General features: G+C 40.4%; 2 protein-coding genes across 4 annotated transcripts in view; both read right to left on the minus strand.

Moving 5' to 3' along the window:
* Window positions 1–13,106, minus strand: part of LOC109623345 (protein CBFA2T2) — a 408,298-nt gene that overhangs the window by 376,569 nt on the left and 18,623 nt on the right. The gene's annotated exons all lie outside the window — the stretch shown is intronic.
* Window positions 6,699–9,143, minus strand: LOC134284224 (uncharacterized). Its single transcript, XM_062842880.1, has 2 exons — window positions 7,485–9,143; window positions 6,699–7,405 (listed from the first exon to the last, which is right to left on the minus strand). Exon 1 carries the CDS (start codon window positions 8,471–8,473, stop codon window positions 7,508–7,510), a length of 966 nt encoding a protein of 321 aa, XP_062698864.1. The 5' UTR covers window positions 8,474–9,143; the 3' UTR covers window positions 6,699–7,405; window positions 7,485–7,507.

Raw genomic sequence — 13,106 nt, forward strand, 5'->3', positions numbered from 1 at the left:
GGTCATCCAAACTGTTCTTGAGTTTAGATCCTAAAGTCTACGGATGGAACAGTAACTTCGTTCATCGAACAAAGCTACGATTTGTAATCTGTCATGATCAGTAAGTCTTCTGGAAGATCAATAGACAGTATAAAATCAGCTATCATGGATCAGCTATCAGATTAAACTATCATGGAGTGACCCTTGAGAGTTAAGAGGTAAGTGGATCCTATTTGGTTGTGTAGCGTTGCAATTGAAAACGAAATCACCTCATGTTGCAGTGGTTGTTTTTGTCAACTAAAATTCATAACAGTAAGAATAACGCATAATATCCCAAAAATATATAACAATGATTATAGTTCCTCGAATTACTTTGGTAAATGGGAGCGGACCTGGTGTGATGGTTAGAACACTTGACCATCACGCCGAGGACCTGGGATCGAATTCCACTCCCGACAAACCCGCAAAGTGTGAGTTCTTCCTTCGGTAGGGAAGTAAAGCGTTGGTCCCGAGATGAACTAGCCTAGGGTTATAATAATCTCGTTAATACAGAAAAAAAAATTCTTTGGTAAATATAGTTGAATACGTAACACAGCTTACCTTAGTGGAAAAAGCTAGTATCACAAGTGTAGACCTGAAGCAATGATCTCCGGAATAGTTTGGTTGATCTGGAATATCTCAAAAGAATCTAGGGTAGGGTAGGGTGGGGCTAATCTCTCCGATATATAATTTCCCAAGTGGAAAGTGATCTATTAGTCGAAATAAGTGAGCTGTATAAAAATGAGCGATGTCGGATGATATTTAGGGGTGGCGCAAAGGGTTCAAGTGAAATTTTAGCTATAACAAACTTTCAAAAAACATTTCAAATTTAATTTTCAAACTTAATTTTTCTAGACTAAATCGGTGATTCTAGAACCCATTTAGGCCAAATTTGTGCTCACAATTGCAATATCTCTGCTAGTTTCTGAGATATTTGAAAAAAATGTCGGTTTTCAGTATTTTTCGAGTTGGATACCAAAATATGACATTTTTCTCAAATATCACGGAAACCAGTGGAGATATCGCAATTTTGAGCAAAAATTTGGTCCAAATGGGTTCTAGAATCACCGATTTAGTCTAGAAAAATTAAGTTTGAAAATTAAATTTGAAATGTTCTTTGAAAGTTTGTTCTAGCAAAAATTTCACTTGAACCCTATGCGCCACCCCTAAATATCAACCGAAATCGCCCATTTTTGTACAGCTCACTTATTTCGACTAGTAGATCACTTTCCACTTGGGAAATCATATATCGGAGAGATTTTTTGAAATAAGCCCCACCCTAATGTCAGGGGGATTACAAATTACAGTGTGATGCGTAATGTTACAGTTAATTGTGAGAATAAGTACTCTAACTGTCAAGAGCTAAACTTCAGGATTGTTTGGACGATCGTTAATGTTCCAAAGGTTCACAATAATATATAGTAGACTTCAAATTGGCCCAGTAACCGCGGTTGATCATGCAATGATTTTGCAATGATTTTGCAATGATTTTCGTCTTTCTCGTACACCAAAGAAATATGTTTACTAAAAAAAACGAATTTTCGATAGAAGACTCGGATGGTCAAGTCACATATACCAATCAACTCAGTTCGACGATTTGAGATGATGTCTGTATGTGTGTATGTATGTGAGTATGTATGTATGTCTGTGAGCAAAATAAGTTCACTCACTTTTCACTCGAATTTTCAAATTAAAGCTCGAATCGAACCGGAATTTTACCTCGAATTTTACCGCATTGTTTGCTATTGAAAATAGTCCGGATCGGTCAAGGCGTTATAGCCATTTCAGTGAATCGGACCAGCACCGGTATTACTAGCCGCATATAAAACTGAACCAAGCCCCATCATGCGACACATCAAACTGCGGCGATTTTTGTAGCCATGCAATATGGGGTATATTTGGTATGGGGTAGATGTCTGGAGTCTTAAAATGATGACCAGAATATCCAAGATGGCGGCTCCAAATTCAATATGGTGGTTGTTTACTGGTGTTTTATGCTCTAAACCCATGCAATATGGGTTTATTTGGTACGGGAAAGATGTCTGAAGTCCAAAAATGACGACCCAAATATCCTAGATGGTGGTTTAAAATAGAGCCCCTATAGCCGAGGCGGTAAACGCACGGGTATTCAGCATGACCATGCGGAGGGTGACGGGTTCGATTCCCGGTCGGTCCAGGAACTTTTCGTAAAGGAAATTTCCTTGACTTCCTTGGGCATAGAGTATCTTCGTGCCTGCCACACGATATACACATGCAAAATGGTCATTGGCATAGGAAGCTCTCAGTTAATAACTGTGGAAGTGCTCATAGAACACTAAGCTGAGAAGCAGGCTTTGTCCCAGTGAGGACGTTAAGCCAAGAAGAGGAGAGAGGAGGCGGTTTAAAATCCAATATGCCGGCTGTTTAATAGTGTTCCAGACCCTAACAATGCAATATAGGTATGTGTGGGATGGAGAAGATGTCTGGAGCCCAAAAATGGTGACCAGAATATCTAAGAGGGCGGCCTAAAATCCAATATGGCGGCTCCAAATTCAAGATGGCGACTGTTTAATGAAGTTTTGGCTCTAAAACTATTCAAAATGGATATATTTGGTCTACAGCCTACAGTCCAAAAAATAGCGAACAAAATATATAAGATGGTGACCTGAAATCCTATATGGCGGCTCAAAATTCAAGATGGCGACTGTTTAATTGTGTTGAGGGTCTGTTCCAATTGGCGAATTAAAACTAATTATTACTTAACTTTGACAGTTCGACACCTAAACATGACAGTTCTCCTAAGGCAATAATTATTGCACTGTCAAGTTTAAGTGAAATATAATTTTAATTCTCCCATTGGAACAGACCCTCACGAAGAAAAAAATAAAGTCAAGTCAATCATATTGCGGTCCCAAACAAGCATATTTGTGCACAGACTTTTATATAATCCTATTTCGAGATTGTATTGCGCATAATAGAATAGGTCGAAGAATAATGGAAGCTTTAATTAAGCAGAATTGATGATCTCTTTAGAACAATAAGTATGGTTGATTCAATCATAATATACTTACATCAACAATATTTATGGTTGATGATTTGACAGTTCACTTATTGTCATGGTAGATTCAAGCATGTTTATGTTTAACTTGACCCTTAACTTGAGGCTTGAACTAACTATACCGAATGATTGATTTAAGGTGCTTCAAGCATACATAGAAAATCGCTGTTGTTTCATTCAAAAAATGATGAAAATCTTCAAATTTTTGCATAAACGCTTCCATAATAGTAGTATGTGTGTGAAATATGTTCTAACAAGTCTATTTAATGAAAGCTTACGCTCACTTCAACAACAGGTAGCAGGAAAATAAGAGAATCTTGTTGAAAGAATGACTTCGCCAAAAAGGCCCTTTCACCGTTGCAAAGACCACTTTTCTCACTTTTTCTTATCGAAATATGCTCCTCAGAGGATGAAGCAAGCCATTTCTTGAGATTTTTTTTGTTCAAACTTGTCTTTATTGAAGTACAACCTTATATCTACAATTATAATAATTCAAACCTAAAATTATTTACATTAATATTTGCTTCAGGGGTATTGCACACGAAATTTAAGAATTTGGCAAAAATAATCCTTACTTCTAGCGCTTCTCTGGATGGTACACCTCGTAGTTCAGGAAACAAGAAATAAACAGGACTTTTACAACGAAGTGATGGCATGATATGGGATATTTGTGTTTTTACGAAGATCCATATAGGGTTGGATATTCGACATTCGAAGAGTTTATGCTCAACTGTGTCCACAATTCCCGGGCAATGGTGGCAGTTTGGAGAAATTCGGCGATTTTGCTTGAAAAGTAACTCGTTCGTTGTTATCTTCCCATGAATAGCTGCATTCCAAACAGAACGATGAGCAGACGATATCCGGCGATCCAGGACATTTTTGAAGACGAGGTTCCAACGACGATTAGCATGCAGCAACGGCGGATCGCTCTCTTCTGATATTAGTTCGCTGTAGATGTTGGAAGAGCTGTGTTGCAGTAGAGTCCTTTGAGATAGTGTAGCTACTTCTAACGCAAAGGCCTTGACCTGGGGCAAGGCAGCAGGAATTCGGAGAACATCGTCCGTGTTCAAAAAACTCCTCAAGAAAGGAAGGTTATGCAAGTTTAGAAGAGTTCTATTCACGAGTAATGACACCGATTTCAATCCTGGAGAGTGTAGGTTCAAACCGCCTCGAATCCTCGGGAGAAAGAGTGTTTCCAAGCGAATGTGGTTTTTCCCACCGATCCAAAGGAAGTTTCGGTATTCTTTAAGAATTTGGGTTTCGAACTTTTTCGGCAATGGAAGTGTAGAGGCTGTGTACCATAGTTTTGATGATACAAAGGTGTTTATCAATGTGATTTTTTGAAGCAGATTTAACGACCGCGCTCTCCCCATCCAAAGACGCCATTTCAAGTTTTTGATAACATTTGTCCAGGTTTTCTCCATAGTGTCTTTCACTTTTTCAGTGAAGTATATTCCTAATATTTTAATCGAGCTTACGAAGTTTAGCCACTGCATCGAATCCTGTGATGGCATTTCACCAATTTTAAGAGCCAACGTTTTCTGAAGATTGAGAATTGCCCCTGAAACATTCCGGAAATCATGTATGATTCTCACAACCTGCTGAAGCGTCCGATAATCAGGAACAAAGATACTAATGTGATCCGCATACACGTTGAGTGCGCCCCCGGCACAACCGGCAGCAACAATCTTGTCAATTAATGGCTGCATGTATAACACGAACAAGACCCCTTAAGTATGGTCTCCTTGTCTCACCGACCTACATATTCGAAAGGGTCGAGTTAACTTGCCATTTATGAGTACTCTGGAGAAAGAGTTTTCCATTATATTTCGAAGTAGTTCTACTGCTTGTGCGTTGAAGTTCATGTGTTGCATAGTCTCTAGTAAAAAGCTGTGCTTGACTCTATCAAACGCATGATCAAGGTCAAAAGACACCAGCATAGATGATTGTCGGTGGTGTTTTAAGGAAGCAATTTTGTCTAAAATTTTCAGTGTAGCCTGAAAGATATTATTCTGTGCATTTGAGCATTTTTGATGTTTTGACAGTACTAACTCCATCAGTGGTGTCATTCTGTGTTTTAGGACCCTGGTGAAAGTTTTGAAATCGAAATTCAATAGGGTGATCGGACGATAACCATGCACAGTTTTACAACACCCTTTCTTTTTTACCAGAACTACAACGCCATTCATGAATTTTTGGTTCACGTTAGGGGACTGTATGAACTCGTTCAAAACCAGAGTGAATTCGCGGTGTATTGTGTTCCAACACTTCGTGTAGAATTCCCTGGGTAGCCCGTCTTCTCCTGGTGATTTCCTTGGACAGCTATTCTTGATACAGAGGTAGATTTCGTCCGATGTGATTGGATCCATAAGCTTGTCGTTAAAACTGTTGTTGTCAGGGATTCGACGCGATGGTAGGAAATCGTTTGTTGCTGCATTTTGGTCAACATCTTGAAAAAGATTTTCAAAAAACGAGACTATATTTTGTTCGATTTCACTCCCGTCATTGGTTACGTTTCCATCAATCTCCAACTCACGAATCAGTGTTCTCGAACGTTTGTATTGCTTCTCAGATAGATGAAAAAGAGATGTTGGTTCTCCTTGAATGAAAGATTCGTTGGTGTTTTGCCAATTTCTAGTAGATTCCCTTTGTTTCAAAAGCATTATACTTTTGATACGGTTGATTCGAGAAAGTTGCGCAGAGTCATTTACGTACAATTGGTAAGCCCGTGAAAGCTCGGCATATAACAAGTTCATTGTATTTCGCGAGTCCTGGAATTGTAAGGATGTTCTCCAACGAAGGAAAGAAGCAATTTTGGGTTTGGCATAATCTAGCCACCAAGAACACCAAGAGCGATAGTTTGGTCGTTGCCTAACTAGATATTGCCACCTATTCTGAACTAGTCGTATTGTTTCCTCATCATCCAAAACATGTGTGTTCAAGCGCCAAAAACCACGCCCGATAAGAGGACCTGTTTTCGGGAGCACCATTCTCATGATAACAGCCTTATGGTCACTAAAACAGTTAACTGAGTGATTAATTGTGCGCAACCAATCAGTTGAGCCTCTTGAAAGTAGAAATCTGTCTAATCGTGAGCACGATCCAGCACGCAAGAAAGTGAAGTCGGTATCATTTCTCCTCAAACACCGCCACACGTCGACCAAATCCAGTGAAGTCATAAGCCTGGATGTCATGTTGCTTCGAGGTGTAGCACCTGTTGCGTCTTTTGGATTTACTATGGAGTTAAAATCGCCACCCATAATAATGGGGCCATTGCAACTCCTCAAGTAATACGCGCAAGACGTGTTGAAAAAATCTTCTCGAGCAGTTGTACTTTGAGCACCTGTAGGTGCGTAGATGTTGCACAGAGTGACATTGTTCTTTAGTTTTAATGTGATCAGCCTACCATCCAGAGATTTTTGCACCGCACTGTACTCGACATTGGGTTTAACCGCAAAAGCAACGCCTATCTGACGCGAATCTATGTTACAAATCAGTTCGTATCCAGCAAGTTGAATTGAATCATTTTCAACTTCCTGAAGAAAAGCTATGTCTATGTCGTTCAACCGAAGAAATGAGCTCAATGCGTCTATCTTAGTTTGATTTGATATGTTGTTTATGTTAATGGTCGCTAAATTATAGCTTATCAAATCCATGTTTGCCATCAGGGACACTAATTTGCACTATACCTTAGCTCGCCTGGTCGAAACAGAGCAAATATCCTACTCGCGTTCTCTGTCTCTGAGTTCTTGCAATAAGCTGGATGACAGTGTATGTCACACTGACGTGCCGAGCCCACAATACCCGATTGTTTGTTTAACGATACGCTCACCTGAGTCTTGACAAAAACAAAAATATCGTTGTGTCTATTCATAGTGATCCACCGAAGTGTACCAATTGACGATACCAAAGAAAGCGTAGTTATGATGACGTTCAGGAGATGACGTTGGATGATACTGATTGTGCACGATGATGTTGGTGATGAGCACAGTGGGCCTGTGGGTGGTGAAAATTTCTTGACAGATACGGCAGTATCGGTGGGCGCTTCGACTAGGCATATACTATGCTTTTTACCTTCGCAAGCAGATTGGGCTCCAGCGATGACTTCGGATGGCTTGGAAGGAAGTGCGATTGCGATGAGTTGTCCCCGGTAACGTAATGTCCTTTTTGGTGGTTTGAATTCTGTTGAGAATGACATCTGTTTCAGGGTGGCAGTATCGAGCGAGGCTTCGGCTAAACATATACTAAATGCTTTTACCTTTGGAGGAAAGCGTTGCTCCAGCGTTGGAATGGTGTTCGTTTGGAGAATCAATTGGATGTACGGCTGATAGAAGTTTTGGGCGATTTTTCCTAATAAAGGTGGCACAATCATTAGGCGGGCAGTATCGGACATTGCTTCGGCAGGGCATACACTGTTGTATATGCTTACCATAGAGAAAAGTTTGATGAACATTACTTGGAAAGTTGACGTTGCGTTTTGGAACTGCGTGGTGGTTGATGATTTTCGGGTTCAGATAGTTTGGGGGAAAGTGGACGTTTTCGACCTCCCTGCGGGTCGAATTCTGATTCGGTATCAGCGGTTTTCTTTGACGTTGAGGGCTTAGGAGAAATTGCTTGCTCAGGGGTGGAGTTTCCGGCAGCTTCTGATTTCGATTTGGGTTTTCGTTTTTCTTTCTGGACCTCCATCATGGGCGTTTCTTCGATTATTTCCTCGCTGATTATTGATCCATCACAAGATTCGCTGTCATCCATCAGTTCAACAACATGTTCGCTCTCGTTTGCAGAATCGTCAGCGACACCGCTGACAATTTGCGCTAAGGTTGGAAACTCATCAGCATTTGTGGTAGCTTCTTTCCGGGCAGCCGAACAGGATTTTCCGATATGGATCTTTTGAGCGCAATGCCTGCATGTTTTTGTCTGATTGCTGTACAGGACGTACGACAGCTCACCGGCCACGGGAACGTATGACGGAATCGGTTTTAGTACCTCCATGCGAATTATCCTCACTCCATTTGGGACTCCCGGAAAGTAGTCCTTCCATACATCATTTCTAACAGAAATGATCTTCCCGAAATGCGAGAAGTGCGACGCTATGAGATTGTTGGGCATATGAGGGGGAAGATCATACACCTTAACCTCAATAGCGTTATCGACTGAGTGAACAGGAATTGGGTACATCTGGTTGTCGTGTTCGAGCGAGTGTTTTAGGTTGTGCTGGGCTATGATTTGTTCCGCCGATGCTGCGGAGTCCACTTCTATTATGACCTGTGATTTGGAGATGCTTGTTTGCAGATTTTTGACCAGATTCATGTCAAGCGTCATTTTGGAGAACACAAAATCCTGCACTACGCTCAGCTTCGGTCTGACTGGCATGACGCTAAGGTCAATTACGAAGGAGTTTTTGCGAAACCCGGACATATCGGCAGGCAGATACTCGTCGTATTCACGAAACAATCTGTTTTAAGCTTTTCGGACGAATCCGATCAGCTTTAAAAATGAAAATGCTTTCACTAGGCTCACACTCGACTGATGTGTATGAAGCCTGAATGTCAACTGTTTGATGAAAGTAAGTTTTCTTCTAGTTGTGCTTGGATCCGATAGGTATTTGAAAACAAATTGGGGCAAAACTTGAATTCATTTTGGGAATGAAAAATTAAAATTCGATGTAAACGATTAACTTTAACTTTATCTCACCATCTCACCTACCGTTTCTACAATGCTGGCGTTTCCTAATTCACATAATAAAATATACATATTGCACTAAAATTCCATATTAGAGAAACGTTTACACAATTAGCACAACCTTGGAGAACATCGTTGTCGATACTTTCAATTGACGCCGCCATGATGAATCCTTGTGGCTGAGTATATAGCATCCAAAGTAATGACATATATGCTTGGTTTAATTGTATTATGGTTGGTATTCAAAATTGTTGATTCAAACAAAACTTATGCTTACTATAGTCATCAAATCGTTGTGAAACAACCATTTGAAATAATTATGCCAAGAATATCATCAATGTTTGGGCGAACTATCAAAAAAGTTATATCAATCAGACGATATTTCTGTCCGTGCTTGGGCTCTAAAACCATGCAATATACGTATATTTGGTATGGGGAAGATGTCTAGAGTCCAAAAATGGCGATCAGAGTATCCAAGATGGCGGCTTAAAATCCAAGATGGCGACTCCAAATTCAAAATGGTGGTTGTTTAATGGAATTTGGGCCCTTAAAGCATGAAATATGGGTATATTTTATATAGAGAAGATGTTCTGGCGAATCCAAATTCAAGATGGCTGCTGTTTATTGAAATTTTCGCCCCTAACACCATGCAATATGAGTATATTTAGTATGGGAATGATGTCCGGAGTCGAAAAAAGATGACCAGAATATGCAAAATGGTGGTCTTAAACCCAAGATGGCGACTATTTAATGGAGGTTTACGCCCTAAAATCATGTGATATGGATTTATTTAATATGTAGAGTATGTCCGGTCCGTAGTTCAAGATGGTAGTCTAAAATACAAGATAGCGACTTCAAATTCAAGATGGTGGTTATTTAATGGAGCTTTAGGCTCTAAAACCATGCAATATAGGTATATTTGGTATGGAAAAGAAGTCTGGAGTCCAAAAATGGCGCCCAGAATATCCAAGAAGGCAAGAGAAAGGCGCCATCAAGTTCTGAAACTCCAAGGTAGTTTGGCTGACCAGAGATATCCCTATGGCGTCTCTTAATGACATTTGAGATTTCAAGAGCTTTGTGGATCCCAGCAGATTATGTAATGTTATTATTTATAGCGAAAACGCACAAAGTTATTCTTGTAGATTTAAAGGACTTCATTATAGGACAGTTTGGACGACCCTGAATATCCCAAAGGTTTATAATAATATCAAGTAATCTTTAGATTGGCCCAGTAACCGCGGCTGATTACACTGCTCGTCAAAATTTTACAAAAGTTGGTGTTATGGGATGAGAAAAAAATAGCAGGGGTTTGGGACCCTAGAAGTGTCATAGTGAAAGAGTTTTTGAAAAATATTGGACCGGACCTTCACAGTTTAAAACCGAAGTTTGTATGGAGAACTTGGGGTGTTCAATTGATTTGCGCATTGTAACGTGCCGTGCATATTTTTAGGCGTTTTCGGTATTTGGGTTAGTTTCGTTATTGTCCAACGCCTAAATATATGCACAGCGCGTTCTAATGCACATATCAATTGAACACCCCAAGTTCTCCATACAAACTTCGGTTTTGAACTGTGAAGGCCCGGTCCAATATTTTTCAAAAATTCTTTCACTATGACACTTCTAGGGTCCCAAACCCCTGTTATTTTTTTTCTCATCCCATAACAAAATTTAGTGTTGAACGGTGTTATCCAACGTTGCTCAGTATAATAGATATGGCTGCTGTTACGAGTGTAGACCTGAAGTTCTGATTCCCAAGGTACTTTGGCTGACCTGGAAAATCCTTATTGTGTCTAAAAATGGCGTTGTAGATTTCAATTCTGTCAAAAAATGGCATTGTAGATGTGGAGGACGATCTGCGGACCCTACGCAGAGTGCGGAACTGGAGACAAACAGCCATGGACCGAGTGGAATGAAGGCGGCTACTATGTACAGCAGAGGTCACCCCGGCCTTAGCCTGATCGGCCGGCCAGATTTCAAAAGCTTCACGGATCCCAGTAGATTATTCAATGCTATTATTTGTGGTGAAAACACGTAAAATTGTTCTTGTAGATTTGAAGGACTTTACTACAGGACAGTGCGGAACACCTAGAATATCTCAGAATATACAACACCTTATGATGTTCTTGTCAAAGGAATAATGAATACAAATGAACGTAACCCATACCCAATCTCAGCTTTTAGAACAGCTGGTATGTCAATTATTTCGTTTCTTCAAACTTCATGGTGTTCAGGATGTTCTAGGTTGCCATTAAAGTATCATATATAAATATTTCAATTTTTCCTCAACAGAGAACTCAATATAAACAACTTTGTCGAAGACAGTATTCTGTTTTATTGAATGTGTGAACGTTTCAATGCTGGGGGCCTATATGACCCCTCCGGCTCCTAAGGGTTGAAGTATACGACGTAATGTCAGCTTGGGTGTTCGAAACATTTGATGGGCAGTGTATATTTGAATCATACCATCAGCACCGAGCCCCCATACTGGTTGAGGTTGTTTCATTTCTTCGTCGTATGTAGGTAGTCATCATCAGCAGCAGTAGCACCATACGTAGGTACCCTCATCAGAATACAAGAGACGAGAAGGCTACGATGATGAACTTTCGAGCGTGAGAAAGAAACCCAAATACCTATCAGCAAATTCATCTAGCTATTTCCCTTCCGAGACTCTATTGGACAGGACTGCAAAGGGCACGACCGACCTCCAGCCAGCAGGGGGAATGATGAGCTTGGTTTTCGGAAAAGAACGCACCGTTGAATGTGATTACTGATAAACCTTCTACGACGACGGGTACTCTTTTTCCGGAAAAAAGGAGACCCCCATCCAGTAGGTATCATCTGCAATTGCCTCATGTTGTTTGCTTTGACCACCCAACCAGTCCGTTTGGTCGTTGGTGACATTTTTCTCCTTTCATCGACTACTGGCCGAACAACGAACCGAATTTGCTGCACTAGACGTGCAACGCATTTTCAAAAATCTCTTTGTTTTTGATCCACCACCGCCGTCGTCGTCGTCGTCGTAAACGATGCACTACTAGGAGGTAGGTACTGTCGTTTGCCTTTGCAAGCTTCCCCAGCCGTAAGGAAAACGATACCGTGGATACCGTGTAGGAGGAGAAGTGGGCAGTTTGGATGCCACCTGCAGTGTTTCCGGAAAACTGCTTCGAGCGGCTTCGCATCGCAAGGGAAAGCCGCAGATGTAGATTTCGGTACGAGAGCACGCAGGCTTTTCTCGTTTCCGCCGCGCCGCAGCAGACCAAGTTCTGGGCTCTGGCTGTGTTGTATAGTTTGGGTATGAGAGGTTTCACTTGCACTGTTTTCGTATGCGGAGATAGCGAACCGGAATTGTGCGGTAGAAGGCCCAATTTGATTCCGTTGCTTTTGGAAGATGTAGAGGAGGAACCTATGACTGTGGAAGGAAAACATTAGTTTGCCAAAAGGCGGTGGCAAAGGTTCTAATCTTTTTGCATGAAACGTTTTTAGTTCTACGCTTTTCTAATTATGAAGAACATTGGAAGACAATTGCAGGAAAAAACAATGAATTTTGAAGCATAACGGCTTTCAAAGTACCGTAAAACAGGGTAATTTTGATAGCTTTTCAGCAAGTTTCCTTAACATTTTTAATGTAACATTATTTTCATTAAATAGTTTCTTATTTTTGAAACAAGTACAAGTACGAGATCACATAATTTTAAATATGTTTCATTTTGGAGTAACTTAAACCCTAAAAGTGATACCTTCATGGCCTCAGTTTCGTCACCTCGCTGAGTGTGTTCCATCAAAGACGAGCTCTGAAAGGCGCCTGGGTTCCAATGGACCCCAGGTATCCCTTTTAGGGTTAATAGTGCCGCGTAAAATTCATCAAATCTCAAACAATTATCGCATATTGAAATCTTAGGAGTATGATCGTGATGGGAGAAGCCGTGTGGAATATAAAACATTGAATTTTTATATGAAAGCGTGAAGGATTGTTTACGAAATTCTACATATAAAATTGAGTTTTTGAAAACTCAGTGAATTTACCTACCGTCAGAAAGAGAGTTTTTGAGTCAAAATTGCATAATGCTTCCCTTTGTAAGTCGTTAAAACAATATTTAAATTATTTTGAATTTCAAACTCTGAAATAATTTTAAATATTGATAGCCTCAAAGTAATTCTAGGAGGAATTCTAAAAAAGTGCCCTTTGAGGGATCCTAGGAAAAATGGAAAAGAGCTCCAGGCAGAGCCCCTAAAGGAGTCTTGGAAAGCGTAAATCCAGAAAAATCCCTGGTGGAATACCAAGTGGAAACCCTGGAGTAACTATGGAAGACTTTCTTGTAGGAGTCCCTGCCTAGAGGATTCGTGAGAGAAAGCTAGTACATATTTCCAG

This window comes from Aedes albopictus, chromosome 3 (assembly GCF_035046485.1).
Source record: "Aedes albopictus strain Foshan chromosome 3, AalbF5, whole genome shotgun sequence".
In the NCBI taxonomy this organism is placed as follows: domain Eukaryota; kingdom Metazoa; phylum Arthropoda; class Insecta; order Diptera; family Culicidae; genus Aedes; species Aedes albopictus.

Coding starts and splice junctions, on each gene's coding strand:
- LOC134284224 (XM_062842880.1), bottom strand. CDS start 8,473: ATGTCCGGGTTTCGCAAAAACTCCTTCGTAATTGACCTTAGCGTCATG.